The 21,226-nt window shown below is 54.0% G+C and overlaps 1 protein-coding gene across 5 annotated transcripts in view; it reads right to left on the bottom strand.

The window, feature by feature from the left end:
- The window catches only part of PDE9A (phosphodiesterase 9A), an 89,822-nt gene that overhangs the window by 51,401 nt on the left and 17,195 nt on the right, over window positions 1-21,226 (bottom strand). For 4 of the 5 annotated variants that reach the window (XM_032392528.1, XM_032392530.1, XM_032392531.1 and 1 more), the window contains 3 exons: window positions 9,317-9,387; window positions 8,141-8,218; window positions 4,751-4,854 (listed from right to left, as the gene is read on the bottom strand). In XM_032392528.1, coding sequence (XP_032248419.1) covers window positions 4,751-4,854; window positions 8,141-8,218; window positions 9,317-9,387 — 253 coding nt within the window. The remainder of the gene's footprint in view (window positions 1-4,750; window positions 4,855-8,140; window positions 8,219-9,316; window positions 9,388-21,226) is intronic. The other variant, XM_032392532.1, reaches the window with a different exon arrangement.

Here is a 21,226-nt window from a genome sequence, read left to right as displayed (position 1 = left end):
TAACAGGAGATAAGGATGATATAATGGAACCAAGGATAAAGGCCACATTTTCCTAAGGCTAAAGGGACTGACCCATTAAGAAGATACAACAATCCTAAATAAGTATGCACCCAATAACAGGAATAGAAAATGCACAAAGCACAACCTGACAAACTGAGAAAAGCCGTGAACACATCACAAGGGACTCGGATCTTTCAATACCCATCTTTCAGTAATTGATAGAACAAGTAGACAGAAAAATAAAGATACAGGAAACTTGTACTACATTATCAATTAACTTGACCTAACTGATACTGGTGGAGTATTCCACCCAATAACAGCAGGATACACACTCTTGCCAGGTGTATCTGGAACAGTCACCAAGATATACCATGCATCTCAATAAAGTAAAAAAAGACAGGAGTCAAACTGGGTCCACTTTTGAGCACAATGGAATTAACTTAGAAATCAGTAACAGAAAGATAACTGGAAAATATACAACCATTTGAAAATCAAACATACACTTCTAAATAACAAGTGGATCTGAGTAGGAACTACAAGGTAAATCAGAAAATATTTTGAGCTGGACAAAAATGAAAACACAACACATCAAAACCTATGAGATGCAGCTAAGTTGTACTTAGAGAGATATTTTTAACTTCAAATTATTACGTAAAAAAGAGAAAGATCTAAAATTAATGATCGAAGCTTCCACCTTTGGAAGCCAGAAAAAGAGGAGCAAACTAGACACAGGGTGGGTAGAAGGAAGGAAATAAAAAAGTAAGAGGAGAAATCATTGAAATAGGAACCAGACAGACAATGGAGAAAACCAATGAAGTTCAAAGCTAGCTCTTAGAAAAAAGAAGTCAATAAAATGTATAAATCAGACTGATTAACTGATTAAAAAGAGAGAAGATATAAATTAGTAGTATCCTGAAAGAAAGAGCAGGTCTCACTCCAATCCCATAGACATAAAAGGGATGGCAAGGACTTCCCAAGCTCCACCATACCAACAAATTCTCAGATGAATCTTCACTGGAATGGGCACCACTTCCTAAAGTCAATCCCAAGTACACAGAAAACCCAGACATACTTATCTCTTAAAGACACTGAATTCATAGTTTAAAACCTTCCCACAAAGAAACTCCAAGCACAGAGGATTCACTGGTGAATTCTATGAAACACTTAAGGTAGAAACAGTGCCACCCCTATACAAACTCTTCCAGAAGGCAGGAGGGTGGAGCACTTCCCTCATCCCATGAGGCCAGCATCACCCTAAAGCCCAAACCAGTTGAACATACTGTAAAAAAATAAGACTATGGATTCCTTGTTGATGTAGACACAAAAATCTTTCATAAAACATTTGTAATTGAATTCAAAACAAAGAGACAGTACACCATGGCCAAATACAGTTTATACTAGGAATTCAAGGTTAAAGTTTTAAAATCAATCAACAGATCCACCACTAACAGAACAGAGGAGTAAAAAACATGATCATCTCAATAGAGGCAGGAAAAGTATTTGACAAAATCCAACACGAATTTATGATTAAAACTCTCAACCAATTAGGAATTAAGAAAAAAAATCCTCAACCTGATAAAGGGCATCTATAAAAAACCCTACAGCTAACATCATAACTCATGGTGGAAAACTTCACATTCTCTCTAACATGAGAACAGAGCCAAGAATCTGCATTCTCACACCTTATACTTCTCTTGTACTAGATACCCTAGCTAGGGCAACAAGTCAAGACCCCAAGGAACAAAAGAACTGGAAGACATCCAGATCTAAAAGGAAGAAGCAATTCTCTATTGGCAGATGTACAAAATCATAAGAAATCTACAAAAAGGCACTAGATCTGCTAAGTGAATTTAGTTAAGTCAATACACAAAGCCAATTATATTTTTAGAAACAAAAAACTGCTGGGAATTGGCCTAAAAATCTATTGACAATAGCATTACAAATATTAAATACTTAGTGATAAATTTATCAACATCTATTCAAGAACTTTACCCTGACGACTATAATATGTTGAGAGATATTAAGAGAAACCTAAGTAAATCGAGAGATGCCATATTCATGAATTAGAAGACTCAACATTATAGATAGTAGTTCTTTTCGAGTGTTCTATGTATTCAATACAATTTCAAGGTCCCAGCAGACTTTTTTTTTTTTAGTAGCAACTGACAGAAGGATTCTAAAATTTATGTGAAAATAAAAGGAACTTGGGATAAGTAAAATATTTTTGAAAAAGAAAAAGAAATCGGAGGACTTGCTGGTTTCACGACTTACCGTGAATGCACAGTAATCAAGACAGCGTGGCAGGGGTTTGAGCGCAGACGTGTAGTCAGTTGATGGAACAGGACAGTGAGTCCAGAGAAAGACTCACACATACATGGTCAACTGAGTGTTGACAAGGATGTCACGATAATTCACTGGGGGAAAGGACTGTCTTTCCGACAAACGTTCTGGAGCAAGTGGATATCCACACAGAGAGAATGAACGTCAGTCCCTTTCTCCCCCACCTGAAGGAGGGCTGGACTGAGCAATGCCTTCCAAAGAATAGAGTAAGGAAGGGGAAAGACAGTAACTTCACAGTGGAGAGGGCAATGAGTCAAGAGGATATCCTGGACCCCCTCATTCTTTCCCCAAATCCACACCCCTGGGCTGAGCATGAGAAAAACATCAGACAAACCCAGCCTGGGGGACATTCTACAGATGCTCTGAGGCCAAACAAGGGGAGTGTGAGCACCTGTGAGACCAGGGCCAACCGGGAAGACCCATCGATGAGCACACGACGGCTGGACCACGGCTCGGACGCTGGAGCGGAAAAAAGACATTAGGAGAAAAACTAGTGAAATCCGAATAAAGTATGGGGTTTAGTTAAAAAGGATGTAAAAAATATCACATTTGTTACAAGTCAAGGGCTCGAGTACCTTTCACATTAAAAAGGAATTTTCATCCTAGAAAAAGTTAGAACTCCTACTTTATTCTAACATCTACTATCAAAAGGATTGAATTAAGAGTTTTCAAAGAGCTTCTCAAGCATTAAAGAATATTTAAAGCAACAGTGCCCATGTGTAAACACTGTCAAGTGTCAAGACGAGAAAAGGCCCGGATGCCTCAGTCCCTCATCACTCGCCGCCCAGCACCCGACGACAGGTGGCTTCAGAATTCTGTTCTTCAGAATCTTACAAAAAATCAATCTTATAAAAAAATAAAAATTAAGTTAACTTCACAGTTTAAAAAGGAAAATAAGCCTCTACATTTGGCTAGGCCATACACAAAAGTCAGCTTGAAATGGATCACAGACCTAAATGTGCAAGCTAAAAAAAATAAAACTTTTAGAAGAAAGCATGGCCGATGACCCCACAGATAGGGGATGAACTAAGACTTCTTAGGGCACCCAAAGCAAAACCATAAAAGAACAAAGTGGGTCCTCCAGGCCTAAATCAGAATCTAATACTTCTACTCACTGGAAGGCTCTAACAGGAAAACGAAACAGTGAGTCAGGCGGGGAGAAAATATTCACAAGACACATCTGACTAACAAGGTGTGTCCGACCGATCAGGAGCGCTCACTGTTTGACAGTACGGGAAGCAAGTCTCGACGACTGCGGCAGTTCACGGAAGAAGATTTATGACCGGTTAGTAAATACTTTCCCCCTCGTTAGTCACTAGGGAAACACAAATTCAAACCCAATGCAGTATCACCACACACCCATTAGAATGGTTCACATAAAAGGGGCGGACAGTTCCAAGTGCAGACGAGGAGCGTGCACACCGTGGGTGGGAATGCAAGATGGTGCTGCCACTTTGGAAAAAAGGGATTAGGGTTTTTTTTTTTTTTTTTTTTTTTAAGTGAAACAAATACAGTCCTGTTCAATCCAAGAGAAATGAGAATATGTGTCCCCACAGAGGCATGCACTTGAACGCTCACAGCAGCCTTATTCATAAAGGCCGCAGACTGGAAATAACCCGGGTGTCCTTCAGCAGGTGGATGGGTAGTCACACTGCGGTCCGGCCACACCACGAAACCTCCCCAGCAATAAAAAGGAATGAGCTACTGGGACACCCAACACACAGACAAGTCTCAAAGACGTTAGGCTGAGTCAGAAAGTCAGAAAGGAGCACACGTCCTATGGGCTATCTTTTATACAACGCTCTGGGAAAGACAAATCTATGGTGTCAGAAGGCAGGTCAGCTGCTGACAGAGAGCAGGGGTCGAGGGAGGGGGTTCCCTGGGAAGGGGCACAGAAGAACCTTCTCAGGTAATATAAATGTTCTGTGTCTTGATTCTGGTTAACAGTTACGGGGGCGGGGATACAGTTTTCAAAGCTCATCAAAATCTACACTTAAATGGGAACATTTTATGATGCATGAATCATACATAAATAAGGGAAATAAAAGATCCAAAAGGAAATGGGTTTTAGCAAAACAACACCACTGGCTACACGAAGCATCCTGGGGGCTGGGGGCTGGGGGCTGCAGATGGCCCACCTTGGCGGCTCGTGGTCTGAGTGAGCAGGACAGGCCCTGTGCCCAGGACGACACGGGCGGAACGTCACCCAGCGCCCTCTGAGTCAGTAAGGGACAGCATGGGAGGGAGGCCCCCAAGGGACTGTCAAGGGTGGAGTCTAAGATAGGGCTTTGGATTCTGTAACAGCACAGGGTTTTAGATTCAAATGCTTACCTAATATATATTCAATCACAGGGGCAGCCTGGAGCCTTCTTTTTTTCTTTTAATTTTAAAAATGATAGCAGGGCCTTACCAGACAATTGCTTGACGGCCACAGGTCTCACTTTGTAGGGAGTGCTGCAAGACAGAAGACAGTTCCCCTGTGAGATGCCGTCAAAGGTGTTCTTGGCGCATCTGCTGTGAGAGATAAGCCGCTCGGGATAAATTAGAATTCAGTGGATTAGGGTTATTTATTTATTTATTTTTCTGAAATTAGTTTCTTTGGCAGTTCTGAGCTTCCTCATTCGGAAGAACTCCAAGTACTTTAAATACATCATTTAAATGATGAACTTCCTCTGTGATGTTCCTATTTGGTGAACTGAACACATTTTGTGGTCAGCACCACGGCTACTTGGGTGCAGAAGACCACTAGAGCTGCCTGAGTCCACCGGGCGGACGCCCGACTGATGCGGGAGGCTCTCTGTCCCGGGCCCGGCTCGAGCGCACGGCAACCGCATCTCCCAGGTGCACGAGGGAAGACAGGGTGGGTCCCTCGGCTGAACATGCACTTGGTGATGCCATCCCAGTGGTCCCGAGGCCCAGAGCAGATGGGAGAATGTTTGCCCCTGACACACAAGGACCTACGGCAGAGAGGGAGGGAGAGACATGGAGCCACGGAGAAGAGGTCAAAAAGAGCAAGGAATACGCAATAGCTGATAACAGTTTTTAAGAAAGGCTCAAGAGAGATGCCGTTTTTTACCTAGTAGTTTAGCAAAATTTCAACAGGCAGGCTGCAGGGGCCCAGGGAGACGTGCTACTGCGTCGCTGGGGGGGCGCGCACCCCCACGGTCCTGGGGAAGGTGCCTGGCGGGACTGATTAACGGAAGATATTCAGTCCTCTGACTCAGCCGATGAATTCAGGAACAAGGGTATCAGATGAAACACTGGCCCCTGGGGACACCTTCACATGTCATTTGTCCATGTCATCTGTTTGTCCGTTCGGTCGTTTGTCATGAGTGCTCTCTGGGATCAAGCACAGGTGACAGGACAAAATGCTCCTGTCCTCAGGGATCCGACAGTCCATGTTCAACTACACCCTGAGACGGGTATCACCGCACTGTTTGAACGGCGGAGCGCTTCAAATTGTCAGGCCCCGGTTAGCAGGGCACTGCGTATCTACTCGCTGTTCCGTGGAGTGTCAGTCCGTGGTCAGAAAGGGAGATACGTGTGCAGGTATTCACCTGAGGGGATGATGGGCGGACTGAGCACGTTATGGACTAACAGAGAACGAGCACAGAAAATCTGGAGGGACTCCGACGTACCCCACTGTTAGCAGTGATCGATGGGGTAGCTGTGGTTTAACAGTTAGTTACAGGCCACGTGGAAAACTCTGACCATTGAAAACACAAATAAAGTATAAAATAAAAACTGGACGGCAGAGTTATCCTGGATGATGGACGGACGGCTCCACGAGGGTCCCTCCCGGCACAGAGTGTCGAGATTCGAGTCCACACCGTCACCTCTCCCCTGGGAGTACCCTGCTCTCACTTAGGAAAGGGCCCTGCTTCAGAAGGTCTTCTGGAAGTTGGTTACTTGGAACTAGGGGTTCATTTCCCTAGAGACTGTGTCATAATGTGTCTGGGTTCTGGCAGCTCAGGTAACACATTGTTTTGAATCCGTGTGGGTTTGAGCACTTTCTTACATTTTCCACACTTTCCATCAGTGGCCCTCACCCAGGGCTGCCCACTGGAATCACCTGGTGAGCCTTAAGCACTTCCTCAAAACTCCACATTGAACGGGTTCTAGCAGGGGTCTGGGCATCGGTGCCTTTGTGAAGATCTCGGGTGGTTTTAGTCCTCGGCAGGGCTGAAAGTCACTGGGTTAGCGGGACTGGTTATCCTGGAACAGACGGGACCCCCAGGCAGCGGGAATGAAGAGAACCAGAGCAGACGGGGCCGTGCTGGGGGCCGCTAGGATGTGACCTGGGAAGGGGGACGGGTGCGGGGCTGAGCAGGATGCCCCTGAGCGCACCCACCTCCCCGGGGCGGACGGTGGGAAGCAGACAGAGGCGGCAGGGAAGCCAGTGGAGGAAGAGGAGGTCCCATCAATGGAGGGGGCAGAGGGGTCCCACCCAGCGTCACCAGCAGCATCTGGGAGCCCAGAGAAAAGCCAGTTCTGGGGCTCAGCCCCAGAGACACAGAGAGTCAGAACCTGGGGGCAGAGAGAGGGAGGTGGGAGGGGCAGCCTCCGAGGAGCTGGGTCGGGGGTTGGTGACCTGTGAGCGGATAACCAGTAGCTCTGTAAAGAGAAAACGCCGAGAGGGCTTCTGGACCTTGGCACCCCTGGCATTTCGGGCAGTGAGTGTCGGTGCTGGGGCCGTCCTGCGCACAGTAGGGCCGCTAGCAACAGCCCTGGTCTCTGGCCGCCGCATGTCAGCCTGCCCCCCGTCTATGGTGGCCAGAATGTCTCCAGACGCAGCCCAGTGTCCCCAGGGGAACAAAACCGCCCCTGCCGACAGCCTCTGGCAGGGAGTAAAGTGCTAAGCAGACACAGTTTTGCTCAGAGAGCAGGTCACACTGTGCGCCGATGGGGCCCTGGTTGGAGTGAAACATCTGCCCTGACCTCGCGGACGTCAGGGGTGACCGGTCGCTGGAGACCTCGCTTCCGAAGCGCTATCCGGTCGGGCCGGGGTGGGTGTGCCAGGATTTGTAAGGATCTCACCGGAGTCGTTGGGGAGCTGGTCAGCTCTGCTCCTTGCGGGGAGCCCCGAGCTGATAATCAGAGCCAGAGGGCGTGGGGCAGGAGCTCCTGATGGACGAAATTTGGGAAGACTGATGGGCACAGTTGGCGAAGGGGCCCAGTGGAGGCATCTGGGGGCGCGGAGGATGCTGCCCGCCACGGACCACGGAGCCCGAGGGACGGTGTGGCTGGGAGGCTCGTGATGGCATTGTACCTCCCACGGGGCCTGTCTGGCCTTCTGCACTGAAGCCTTAGCTGTGCCCCTGCCAGGGCCTGGGGGTCCTGCACCCAGCCCTGGGCGGAGGAAATGGCTGACAGGCCGGCTTCTGGGGGCAAGGGGGAGAGCAGGTGCTCATTTCTGGGTGCTCAGGTGTGCACACACCTTGGGTGCCGGGGGAACCTTCTGGAGACCTACAGTGAGGGCCAGGGAACCTTCCGGAGCAGGACAGAGGGCAGTCAGTGCACCGCCCTGGGGCCTGGCTCCACTGACCTCACTTGCCTTCAGGGCCTCAGTTTCCCCCTCTGTGCCTCCTCAGGGGACTCTTGTTGCGAGCAAGCCCTCAGAAGGGCCCCTGAGCACACCTGCACCTGTAATTATCTTGGAAAGTGACTGGTCTGCAAAGGACCCTCCCACCCCTACCCCATCTTTGGTTTCAATTCGGATTTTCCCACAGCAGTGAATTAGGAGGACAACCGTGGAGCCCGTCCTGTGTGTGTAGAGAAGTGTGGAGAGGCCGCCACTTACCGTTCTGAATTGGCGGGCATGGTGGGGTCGATGGACACCATGGCGTCGTCCGCGGTCAGCAGGGAGATGGTCGTGTTCCTGGAAGACACCCCGCGTCAGTGTCCCCACGCCCGAGGGGACAACCGCATGGGTACTGGGGCCGGCTCAGCCCCAGGACATGGCCCTGCCTTTGTACACACACAGGTGGCCGTGCGTAATCCCCAGCACTCTGTCCATTCTGAAGGAAGCCACGGGCGCGGGGGAGCCTCCCCTAGGAAGCACCTTCGGCAGGGAAGCGGAGTCTCCCCCCAACCTCTCATCCCTGGGGCCTCTGGGCGAGCGGTGTGGCCTCGACCACGTTATTTAAGCCTCTGTGGTCTCCGGGTGTGTGCATTGGGGGTGACACCCGAATCTCGGGGTGTTCTCAAGAACTGTGTCTATTTCCTAGCACAAAGCTCGAAGACGCCCCAGGCTGCGGGCTGTTTCTGCAGCTACAAACTGTTGTTTGTTGCAATTCCAGAGGGCGCCTCGGCCTGTCCTTCCCTGCCTGTGACACTGCTGAGGTCCTGTCCCCGTCCTCGACCCGGGTCACAGCTCCGGAGTTAGATGCCGCACCCCGGCTAGCCCTGGCCATTCTACAGTCAGAGAGTGAGGATAGAAGCTGCACTCGAACAGGCTGCTGACTGGGGGAAAAGACTCTTCTGGAAGTCTGATGATTCTATGAGGGGATTACTGGCCTTTCCAACTACTTTCTGAAAACCTGTCTTCCCAAACGTTGCTCTGTGCACCCCCCACCCCGCCACCCCGGAGATAGAAAATATCACCTGCTGGATCATCTCAGGCTGGGGGGCCAAAGCCAAAACACAACCACCCTCCTCTGTCCTTTCTTCAAAAGCAAATAAAAGGAAAAAAACCCCCTTAAGACAGTGGTTTCTGCCTAATTCTGCCCAGTGGTTTCCTGCATGCACAGCGTGGGGGACAGTCCGGCAGGCTGGGGACAGGCCGTGGCCCACACCTGTGGGGTCTCACTCACTGATCGGAAAGGGCCCCCGCGTTCAAGGTGAGCCCACGGGGCCCTGGCCCACCTGTCGCCCCTCAGACCCGCGGCTCACCCTCCCTTCCAGGCACCCTCCTCTCTAGGGGAACCGGCGCCCTGCTGGTGGGGGCACCCTGCTGGGGGGCGGGCTGGGCACTCACCGGGGCAGGCCGGTGGCGATGCAGAACAGGTCCATGATGTCACTGGAGTTACAGTACTTGCTAAAGACCACCTGCAAGACACAAGCCACAGGGCCGTGAGGGGTGGGCTGGAGCTGCGTAGCGGGTTTCCATGGCGACGTCAGGGTCCCCGAGCTTTCTCTCCGGCCCAACCTGCAGGCTTGTCGTAAAAAAGAGACGACGTAACCACGGGCCCGGGAATGCCACATGTATGTCTTGTCACTGAGTCCGTCCATACAAACTGAAGAGTTCCTTCGTTTGTTTCCTGAAAACGGTCGTGAAGGTGACGCTCTCACCCACAAGACACACCCACCCAGGACGGCGCTGCCACATGGCTTCATGACACCCCACCGTGGGGAGTCTCCAGTGAGACCTGGGGGCCATGATGTAAAAAACAGAAGAACTCTTTATTTTTTTAAGGATTTATTTTTATTTATTTGACAGAGAGAGCGTGCCAAGTGGGGACAGGGGCAGAGGGAGAGAGAGAATCTCAAGCAGACTCCCCGCTGAGCACAGAGCCCATCATGGGGCTGGATCTCACGACCCCGAGATCATGACCTGAGCCGAAATCAAGAGTCGAACGATCAACCGACTGAGCCACCCAGGCCCTCCCAAAATACCTTTTTAAAGGTCATTGGCTTAAAAAACAAAGATTGCCTTTATGGACTTCGGGGCTGAGGCTGTAGGACTAAATCCAGGGGCATCACAATGGGAAAACTCCAAAGTGAGCTGGCCGTCTTCACGGTAAAAACCATCACGTGCAGGCAGGTGCACAGAGCCTGGGGGTCCAGTTCTGGGGACGGGAGAGAAACGCGTTTGCATCAGCATCTCGGTGCAGGGGGTCCCGACAGTGCGTCTCTGCTCCAGATCCCTCCCTGGGACAGGGCTTCAAGTACAGCGAGGGCTCTGATCTCCGTGGCTGGTGGGCCTGAACAATCCGCACCATGGCCCCCATTTCCACCCCAGGAGAGGGTTTCCTTCCACATTTTCCCTGGCTGACTGCCCCCTCCCCTCACCCCTGGGAAGGGCGGGCATCTTCCGGTGCCCAGAGCCCCGCTTTCTCATCTAAGAGCCTCAGGATATCCCTTTATGGGGGCAGTGACTATTCCCCCCATACACCCAGCCTTCCTGTGACTAACACCACTTCCTGCCTGCTGCTGGCCCGGCCACACTGAGACCGAGCTGGCTCTCCTTCTCTCCACCGTATCCGCACGTGCAGTGCTGGCGTGGTCTGCCCTGTGCACCTGGTGGCCGCCGCCGTCCTGGCTCAGCTGGGATCCTGCAGCGGCCCCTGCGCCCATCCCCGCTCCTGGTCCCCCAGCTCCCAGCCCTGGTACTCAGACCCAGTCATGCCACTTTTTTCTGTGCAGAGACTTTTGCTGTCCCGCGTGCCCCGCATGCCCAGCCGGTCCACCTCCTTGGCTGGGCATGTGAGGGCCGAGGACTTGTCCCTTCCAGGTTGGGGCCTCACCAGGCGCCTATCCCGCCTTCACTGTGGGCCATGGAGCCCCTCCCCGGGCCCTGGCTCGGTGCCACTCCTTCCCTTTCTGGATGCCCCTCTCCCCGCGCCTGGCCGCAGGACAGAGCCTCCCCACCCGCCCTGCAGAGGAGCCTTGACTTTATCTGACCACGTGCCAGGCCTGCATTCTCACGACAGCACGTCCCCAGCGGCCCCAGCACAGGCCTGAGCGACATAATCGTGCCTCGGCTTTTCCAGCTGTGCCGTGAGAGGTGAGGGGTGGGAGGGCTGAGGCTGGGGTCCTGGCCATTCCCCCACTGGCACGGCTCTACTTCTTTCTCAGCTGAACCTTTGACTGTGCAGGTGAAGGACAGGGGTGGGCGGAGGAGGAGGCTTGCAGAGGGGAAGGGAGCTGCTCCCCCCGACCCCTGGCCCTGCCGAGGGGATGCTGTTGATGCTCCTCGGCTGGGGCTGCCGACTTCCGGGCCCTGGCACAAGGATTCCGAAGCCGGGGGTTTGGGCCGGGCCCTGGGCCCCTGCATCTTGTTTACCAGGCTCCCCGGATCAGCAGCTCACACCCGCACTGTGGGGTCCCTCCTGCCAGGGAGGGGTGGCTCCTCTGTGGCCCTGTGTAAGCATCTTTGTGTGTTGTTTATCTTCCGTGGAGTGGGCAGAACCGGGCAGCAGAGGGCTCTGCTCTCCTGCGACACCTGCCCCCAGCCTCTGCCATCACTACAGGCCAGCTTGGGACTTGGCGGGGAGGACCACCTCGGACCCCAGGGAGGAGGACGCACTGCTCCGCGCTGAGGGCCAGACTCCTGGGGACCGGCTTCTGACCGCCTCGCTCGGACCGTGTCCAGACCGTAACTCTGCGGCTGAAACACAGACGACTCCATGGGATCGCCATGCCCGTGCTCGGAGGACGAGAGTGCATGGCAGGGGACCTTACAGGGGACACGGGGCAGTCGCCGTGGTCGTCTGCAGCGGCTTCACCCACGTCTGTGAGTCTCTCGCCTCTGGAGGACGGAGTGCTGGGCTCGCCTTCCCAGCCTTGGAACGCAAATCCCAGAAGCTTTAAGACTCGCAACCACAGGCCCCCTAGTGAGGCGAACTCGGGCGGGCCCAGCAGGCAGGCCGACGCTCTCGCCGCCCCCCACAAACGGCCCGGCCGAGCCCCGCCAGGCCAGCCCTGCTCGTGAGCCAGAAGAACCCTTCTCTGAGATTATTTCTGACAACCTGCCAGGAGACTGTGAGGAAATCTGGAATAAACAGAAGGGATGCCGCTGTGTGTCCGCTGGGAGGTCACGCGCTGTCCACCTGCAGATCGGTCTCGGGATTCCTTTCCTGCACACGAGTCTACGCTTCTTTGCTTTCTCTTCTGAGCTGGCTGTAACATCTTACTAGTTCCCTTGCTCTGCTAAGGACGGCTTTGGCGTGGGGTCGCTCTATCTGTGTGAGAGCCACGCTGGTACCTTAGTGAACACACCGTCGGCAGGGCCGAGCAGGGGACAGGCAGGGGCACAGTGGCGGCTGCGCTGGGACTGTGACATTCTCCGCCCGCGGCCCGAGAAGCCCCCCAGCTTAGCTCAGGTGCTCCTGGCTCTGGGAGAGGCTTGCTCAGCCCGGGAGACCCCCAGGCCGCCTTGGCAGGAGGCCACATAGCTTTTTGTTCACATGCCGAATCACTGTGCAAGTCCTTTATCCAGCGAAGAAGTGCCAAGGACAAGTGTTGGTAACATGAAACGTGGAAGGGGGACAGGCAAGCAGCAAGTCAGCGGAGAAGCAAAGACTCTGTGCTGCCCCCAGCTTGAGGCAGTGAGGGTGGCTCTCCCAAGTCGGCACGGCCGAGCTGCCAGACTCTTTCATGCGGTTTGACTGGCAGCCGGGATAGGAGAGCAAGACAAGAGAAACATGAGGATTCAGGGGGCCTCTCGCCTGCTGGACACTGACCTTGCTTCTTGTGCAGCAGCGGCCCGGAAATGTCCATGGGAATTTCTGGAACCTTCCTGCTGTCCCGTAACTGCCCCATGCTGGGGTCGGAGTCGGAGAGGCCCCCGCAGGCCCCACCAGCCGGTGCACGCACCTGGCCACAGCACCTGGGCTCCCAGGTCATTCGGTGTCTACACTCGGACCAGCGTCCTTCCAAGGACAGCTGTGGCAGGAGCAGCGGGAACAGACACGGGAAGCCCAGTGTCCATCCCCACCAGCTACGCCTTCTGCCCACCGGCTCCCCTTTCACACACCACCACCCCCCCTTGGGGAAGACCGTGACCACTCGGAGCCCCAGTCTGCCATCTGTAAATGCTGGTAATCGCACCTGCTGTCAGGGCGGGAGGAGCGACACGGGAGGGCAGGTTTCTGAAGGCATCATGGGGGACGCGTCGCTTTAACACAAACCTGGACAGCAGCCACCTCCGTTGCCCATGGCCCTCACGGGCCCTCCGGGCTCTGGAAGCCTACACTTTGCGGGGCAAGTCTCCAGGGGGCCCTGAGTTGCCGAGCGCCCCAGATGGCTTTCTACCACATTTTGTTCGGCACCTGATTTTCTTTTCGAAGAACTTCCAATTTCCCACCTGTGGGATTTCCAGAGCTTGAAGGAACATCTAACCCAGCTCCTCTGCTTCACTGTGTCTTGGGGAGGGAGCCACCCTTGACTCCAGAAAGGCAAACATGGAGGTGGGGGGGATCCCAAGCTCACAGCAGGACGGTCCTGCCGCTTCGTGGCACCGATCCACAGCGGATCAAGACAAGGAAGAGAGACATGAGTACTAGAGCACACACAGGTTGACTGGGCTTTCTGGCTCTGCTCACGCTGGGACCAGCCTTGACCCCTTCCTGTCGAGCAGCCCAGGAAGGGGGACCGGGGCTCTGGTCGTGCTGGCTGGCTGGGGCACCTTCTGACAGGCGTCCTCTGGGCCTGTCCTTCCAGGTGCGGACTTAGGCATGAGATCCAGGGACAGCAGCAGCCAATCCATACCAACCAACCGGCTGTTCCGCACATTCCCTGCAACCCCGATGGACGGCCCTGGCTCCCGGTGGCCCTGCCGGTCCTTGCGGTCTGACCTGTGACCCTCTGTCCAGTACCCCATCACCTTTCCTCATGAGAAGACCTTTTATGAAGCGATTCAGAGCTGGCGGCAGTTGGGGTGAGCGCAGGGTCGTGGGAGTCCGTCCTGGGCTGACCACACCAGGTCACCCACGGGATGAGTAAGGAAGAGCAGTCCTCGGAAGAGGGGCAGAGGGAGGGCACCGGTCCCAGAGAGCCACGGGAGGCTGTGGTGAGGGACACAGGACAGGAGAGCCAGGCCCGCCCGGGCTTCCTGGCACCCCAGAGCTGGGCCTTTCCTGGGGACTCACAGCATCCTTACGCACCTCCTCACATCCATGGACCCCAGGCAAACCCAGACCTCCTTGAATTGGCATAACAACATTTCTGTTCCCGAGTATCGAGAGCGCCTCCACCAACATCCTTAGAGAAACAGGGCCGGTGACTGCAGAGCAGACAGACGGAAGCTGCCGAGCCCGTGCCCACGTGGCCTTCGGGTTAGAGAGACAGGATGGGCAGCTTCTGAAGGACAGGGTCTGACTTCTCTTCGATTCTGAGTCCAGAGGCCTCTTCCTGGAATGGGATTCTATTCACGAAGGGCCCGGTGGTCTGTGTTTTCCTTTGTCTCCCTGGACGCCCCCTTCAGAGGCTCATGGAGGGAGCAGGCAGAAGGGGGCCCCTCGAGGTTGTGCTGGTGTGTGCCAAGGGCGGGGGGATGCATGGGGTCTCCAGGCCGCAGCGCCAGCTCCAGGCAATGCGGAGTTTCTTGCCGTGATGTCAGGCGGGCGAAGACTGGATCATTGCTCGACCGGAGCTCCTGGAGGGCACTCTGCGGTCGCCCTGCAAACCCAAGCACAGGACACAAGAGCTCCCAAGTTCCATGGAAGAGCTTTGGAGCAGGACTTTCCACGGAGAAGTGAAGCTGCGTGTCCAGCACGAAGTGTTCAATGAGAATGTGGAAGGGCGTCATTCACCACCAAGGGAGAGGAGATCCAAGTGAACGATGAGCTGCCTGGCACGTTCTGGGGCAGAGACAGGACTCCGATGTGCGCCGAGGCCAGCAGGGACACGGGGGTGCGGTGGGGGCCCCAGACCAGCAGCGGTGACACGGCATTCACCCACAGACTGGGACGGCCCCACCTGTGCTGGACCTTTTCCAGAAGGTTCTTCCACCCACTGAGAGGGCCTCGGCATCCGGGCTTCGGCACCCTCGGCCAGTGGCAAGCAGCCAGGGCTCCCTTGTGTCCCCCTCCCGCTTCAGGCTGTGACCTCCTACCCTGGACTACTCTTGGCTCACCACGCCCCACTTTGTGAATCTGAAAGCTGGGGTATGAAGGTGGACAGTAAGGAGGGACTGGCCCAGCCGCATACCTCCGGTGACCAAGCCTTCAGCTCGGCAGCAGTGTGCACCGTGTGGCCGTGGCCTGGGCCGTGACACACACAAGCTTCACGCAGCCCCTGCTCCAGCCCGGGGAGAGTGGGGCTGGTGTGCGCCCCCATTCCCGCACTCCTGGCCCTGCTCGGCTTCCGACAGTGTCCAGGTAGGCCCAGCAGCGGCTTCCACGTCCACCCCGGCTCTCACCATGGGCAGCCGTGGCTGCCACGACGTGTTTCAGACGTGGAGGCCGTGGCTGGCTTTGCGGAGTCCGGAGCCTGGCGCGGCCCAGCTGCTCAGGGGACGCTGGCTGCCCTGGGGCGGGGGGGGGGTTGCCGTACTCCTCGTCTGCCTGACACCGGCTCTGATTTCTGGAGAGTGCACTTACGGATGTACGTTTCTGGACTGAAATCCATGCGTGAATTCTCAAAGTAATATTTAAGGAGAGTGGTCTTAATGTCCACCATCTGTCCTCCTTTGGCTTCTTGCTTTCCCCTTTTAAGGAGGACGACAAGCAGCTGGGGGGGCGATCAGGCGACAGCCAGGCTGGATGCACAGAAGCACTGTGACAGTGGTCTGTTATCTGGGCGTCGCGAACACAGATGACTCGTGGCTCCCTCCCTGTTTATGCACTTCGGCATCTCTTCAGCCCAGCTGTGGAAGGACCCGTCTGCCAAGGAAGTGACTCCCTCTTCGGGGCCATCAGACGCTCGGGCAGAGTGGCAGGAGTAACAGAGCCTCACAGAGCAGAGTGGGCTGAGTGTGCCAGGCCCGCGAGCGCCCGCCGGGCCCTGTGCTCCGCGCACGGACACGGGGGGCAGACCCCCAGCTCCGCCTCCCGCTGCAGTCTGAGGCGCCTCCTTGCCGCTGCCGGGAATGGCATTGATGGGCTTATCAATTCTCGTGCGGATGGGCATGAAGCCAACCGCCGCTAGCAGCTGGGGTTCTTGCACGGATATTGGTTGTGCTATGTCATGAAACGCTCCCCATCCTGGACAAAGAAGAGAACCAACTGGCAGTTTAGGTTTGGGCTGAGTTTTGCAGGCTGGGAAAGACAAAAACCACCGCCATCACAGAAGAAGAGATCAGTGTGTGGCTATGCCCAGGAGGGGACTAGGGACCAGGCGGGGAGGGGGGTCGGTGGAGGTGCCCTCCCGAGGGAGCCGAGCGTCCCGGGGATCTCCTCTGCAGGGCAGGCTACCATCTTTATCACCAGGGGGACAATCTCACGAAGCTGGCAACCCACGATGGCCCTCGTCAGCCTTCGAAATCACAGAGAACATCTGCGGTACCTCTCAAAATCATGAAAAAACGATCTGTCAGACATGTCGTGCTTTAGGGGCTGGCTGTTTCCAAACACGCGCTCACGTTCATGGTCTTGCTGTTACTGTGTACGCAGCTGTAGATTTTTACTCATTGCCTTAGCAACAGTTTTCACAGAGCTGCTTGGAACTTGGAGTAATGAATCTCAAGCAAAATTTCCCTCACTGTAATTCTACGGTGTCACCCCCCTAGTGATTTTATGTGGCTCCGGCTGAAGAGGCAGAGCCAGATCTGTGGACACCATACTGCTGGGGACCTCAGGGAGGAAGGGAGGAAGGCAGGAAGGTGCCTTCTTCTATCACGTTGCCCTTCCCACGGAGTGAGTGAGCTCAGCTCCTCCACGCGGGGACCCAGCTCCGTGTTCCCTCCTCTGCTTAATCAGGACTGGATGCTTCCGGGACATTCACGTCTGGCCCCCTACATCCGCACCGGCTACTCGTCTCAGCCCCCTGGATGTTCTTAAATCCTGGCGTGAACACTTCACCATACTTGTATTTGCTCTTGTAATTGATGATGATGCCCATTAGTTACAAATGTCACACGGACCTCAGAAATCTCTACCCAACCAAAACAAGGGTGCTGACTTCTGAAAATAGTCATACCGGCCTCTCAGAAAACAGGAGGAAATAAGCAAAGTGACGACAGTGGAAAAGTGATGGACAGCCCAAATCTGGAAGCAACCGGATGCCCTTCAACGGGGGAATATGTCAAACGCACTGAGGTCTGTCCACCTCACAGAACACTGCTCAGCAATAAAAAGAAGTAAATTATCGATCCACGCACCCACTGGATGGATCTCAAGGGATTTACGCCGAGTGGATAAAAGCCAATCCCAAAAGGTTCCACACTGTATGATTCCATTTATATGACGTTCCGGAAATGACACAATTGTAGAAATGGAGAGGAGATTAGTGTGAGCCCGAGTTAGGGACGGGGTGGGCAGGGGCAGGAAGCAGGTGGGCGGGTCTTAAAGGGGCGGAACCGTCCATCTTGTGCCTGCGGCGGCGGCTGTGGGAACGTGCCCGTGTGATAAAACTGTGTAGGCTCAATACACACACTCGAACAAGCACAACAAAACGGGGGAAATTTGAGTAAGGTGGTGGCTTGTCTCGCTGTCAATATCCTGGTTGTGATACCGTACTGTAATTTTGCAAGAAGTTACCATGGGGGACACGCAGTAAAGGATACATAGATGTCTCTGTGTTATTTCTTACAACCACACGTGAATCTGCAATTACCCCCCAAGCGTTTATGTGAAACAGCTCTGGCCGGGGGTGGCCAGGGGGTGCCCTGCCTGGAATGTGTGTCCACACGGCCCTGGTGGAAAGCAGTTTGGCAAACATGCACCCTCTGACCCAGAATGCCATTTCCAGGAATTGCTTTTGAGGAAATACTAACAGCAAACATAATAATAAGAGCATTTATGAAGTGCCAGGCTCCATTCGGGCACTTTCCACCAGCGAGCTCCTGTTTGCAGCCAGCCAAACCCCTGACCCGCGCCGCCACTCCATAAGGAAAGATGCATGGCCGGGGAGGGTCGTGCAGAAATGGAATTAAGCTAAATATCCCACCAATGATGGAATGATTACATTTTAGGATATCTCCATGATGGAACATTATTTTGGCATTAAAATCATGTTTTTGAAGACTCCCTAATGCTATGTTAGAGAGTACTGCTGATGTAATGCTGAGTGAAATGAGCAGGATAAAAAATTATGTAAAAGAAAGCCACACACACACACACACACACACACACACACACACACACACACACACCAGGAGAGATCCCGAAATGCCTGCTGGTGCCATGGATTCTTTTCTTTTTATGTGCTCTGCATTTTTCAAATATTCGACAATGAATATGCAGGACTTTTATTTTATTTTATTTTATTTTTTTAAAGATTTATTTATTTATTTGAGAGAGCGAGAATGAGAGAGAGAGAGAGAGTACACGAGAGGGGGGAGGGTTAGAGGGAGAAGCAGACTCCCCGCCGAGCAGGGAGCCTGATGTGGGACTCGATCCCGGGACTCCAGGATCATGACCTGAGCCGAAGGCAGTCGCTTAACCAACTGAGCCACCCAGGCGCCCCTGCAGGACTTTTATAAGCAAGAAAAAAGTTATCTAGATCTGGAAGCTGAGGTTAGTTACTGATAAGAGGACTAGCTTATGAACATTCCCTCCTGATAGCACGCTCTATGGCATTGACATAAAATTCTTATGAGAGAGAAAACAGCCTTTACCATTTTTTATTTGGAAAGAATATTCTTTGGCATTAAGCCAAGCAGATGAGGAAATTAACCAGAGGACAAAGCCCAGAATTTAAATAGCAGTCAGCAAGGGGTGGGAGAGCTGGGGGTGAGGGGGAGGCCCCAGGAGAACATCAGGGAAGTGGGGGGTCGCAGAGAGAGTGTGGGGGTGGCAGAACAGGAATCCAGAGCAAAAACGAGGCCAGGTGCCTCCTGGGACGGAGCAGGGAGGGGGTCCGTGCCTCCAGGCTGGCCACGGGTACACAGACCTAGCAACTGCAAGAAACCGGGGGGCTGGAGGGACCCCATGTGGCCCCGGGACCCTGGGGAAAACCGGAAGCGGCAAACGGCAGGGGGAGGTAGGAGAGGGGGTCCCGTCCCCAGCAGGTGCTCTGAGTGCCTGGGACGCAGCCAGGCCTCGCTCCCCATGGGCCAGGATTTCCAGGTAAAGAATTTCCAAGCTCCAGACCTTATCTGAACACCCCTGAGATCCACCCATCTTCAAGACCCTGCTGGAGTGAGGGTTTTGGTGACCAGGAAGGGTGTGGAGGCCTGGGCCTGTCTCTCAGGAGGCTGCAGTGAGCCTGGGCAGGGGCCCCGAAGGCTCCGGGCCAGCAGGTGGGCTGAGAGTGGCTCAGGCGGGGAAGCCAGGGCAGACTTCTGAAGGGGCGCTGCCCTGGGGCACGGGGGCTCGGGACAGGGTCCTGGTAACCCAGATTCATGTTTCCTTTCTTTAAGTAGCCCAACTAAAACTCCTTTAGACATAATTACAAAGCACCCCCTCAGCTCTGATCACCTAAATATCAATGATTTGAGGGGGGACGTTATCTTTGAGGTCAGGCCCGCTCGGTTGGTACCTACGCGGCTGCCACGACCGCTGTCCTAAGACCGAGTCCTGGCCCCGAGGCACGCAGGTCTGTCCTCATCTGCCGGACTGTGTAGGCCAGGGCGCTCCTCAGGCAGCGTTTTGGGGGCCAGCAGAACGAAGTGAAGCTAACTGAGCTTGCAGCTGCCACCCCAAGCTCCCAGTTCCAATTGCAGTGCTCCCACAAGGACCCCCTGTTTCCATTAATTCTTTAGTGGGCACTATCAATGTGAACTTCTAGAACAAACGGGGACTAATACATGTCACTTAATTCTTTATGTAACCTTCACATTTTAGGATGGCATGTGAGATTCTCTGTTCAGCTGCTAACACGGTGCAGATCTGAGCACTAACTCTGTGGGCCATCAGGGCAGAGGAGGCCTGGCAACAGGGACAGTCAGCCGGCGGAGGGGCTGCTCTCAGCGGGCGCCGTCTGAACCTGCAGGTCCTGCTTTGTCTGGAGCCTGTGCCATTCCAGCTGTCTCACATCCCCTGGGTCACCCCTGGCTGGCCGCTGGTGTCGTGCACTGCTCCAGGCACATGCAGGGCAGAGGGGTGAGCAGGGAGGAGTCAGAGATGTGAGTTCACTTCCACCTCTCCTCTTACCAGCTCAACCCAGGGCAGATTTCTTAACCGCTCCGAGGCTCTGACTCTCCTGCCAAAGGAGGAAAATGATCCCTTGCCTATGGAATGTTAGGACGGTTCATTACGACACACAGAGGGGCCGGTACACACTAAGTGCTAAGTTGTGTGGTCCCTGTGATTATGGGAGGGGTCCCTTGAAGCCCTTCTCTGGGGATGGGGATGGGAGGCTCCTCCTTGACCCCTCTAAGGCCATTCTCCCCAGCAAGAGGCATCGAGGGCACCCAGCTCTGACATCAACATGTCGGCATTCCTGTTCCGTAGAGTATGGCCAAGAGGATGTGTTCTCTTGGGAATGCTGTCACAGCACGGGCTCTATTGCTTTAACTGATATCCCTGTATTGATTATCAGCCATGTTCAACTGTACCCAAACTGCAACAAAAACTCGGGTCCTAGCAATTCAACTATGTATTAGTTACTAGAATCAGCAGGTGGGAGTTAAAAAAAAAAAACAAACAAACTTTGATAGGCTCAGCGATCCATGGGAACCCACTCTTGTTAGTGTTAGTTTTCTCCTCCGTTAAACATGGAAGGAAGTGTTTGGAAGATGAGGTCCCTGTGGGCAGAACTGTGGGCAGTTCCTTTGCATCCCACGGAGCACAGGATCTGTCCATCGGGGAGCACTGGTGCCCAAAATCCTCCCGTGCAGATGAGCTGAGGCTGAAGTCCGCATCTGCTCGTTTGTGTTACACTACTAATGATGCTAGTGCCACCATCATCACCTCCTCCACCAGCTCTTCATCACCTCCTCCACCACCAGCACCATCTCTGCCATCACCTCCTCCATCATCTCCTCCACCACCTCCTCCATCACTCCTCCACCAGCACCATCACCTCCTCCACCAGCTCCTCCACCAGCTCTTCATCACCTCCTCCACCACCAGCACCATCTCTGCCATCACCTCCTCCACCACCTCCTCCATCACCTCCTCCA

The sequence above is a fragment of the Phoca vitulina genome, unplaced genomic scaffold, assembly GCF_004348235.1.
Source record: "Phoca vitulina isolate PV1807 unplaced genomic scaffold, GSC_HSeal_1.0 scaffold68, whole genome shotgun sequence".
Classification (NCBI taxonomy): Eukaryota; Metazoa; Chordata; class Mammalia; order Carnivora; family Phocidae; genus Phoca; species Phoca vitulina.
The sequence above is the reverse complement of the archived record's forward strand: the minus strand, read 5'-3'. Positions and strand labels throughout refer to the sequence as shown.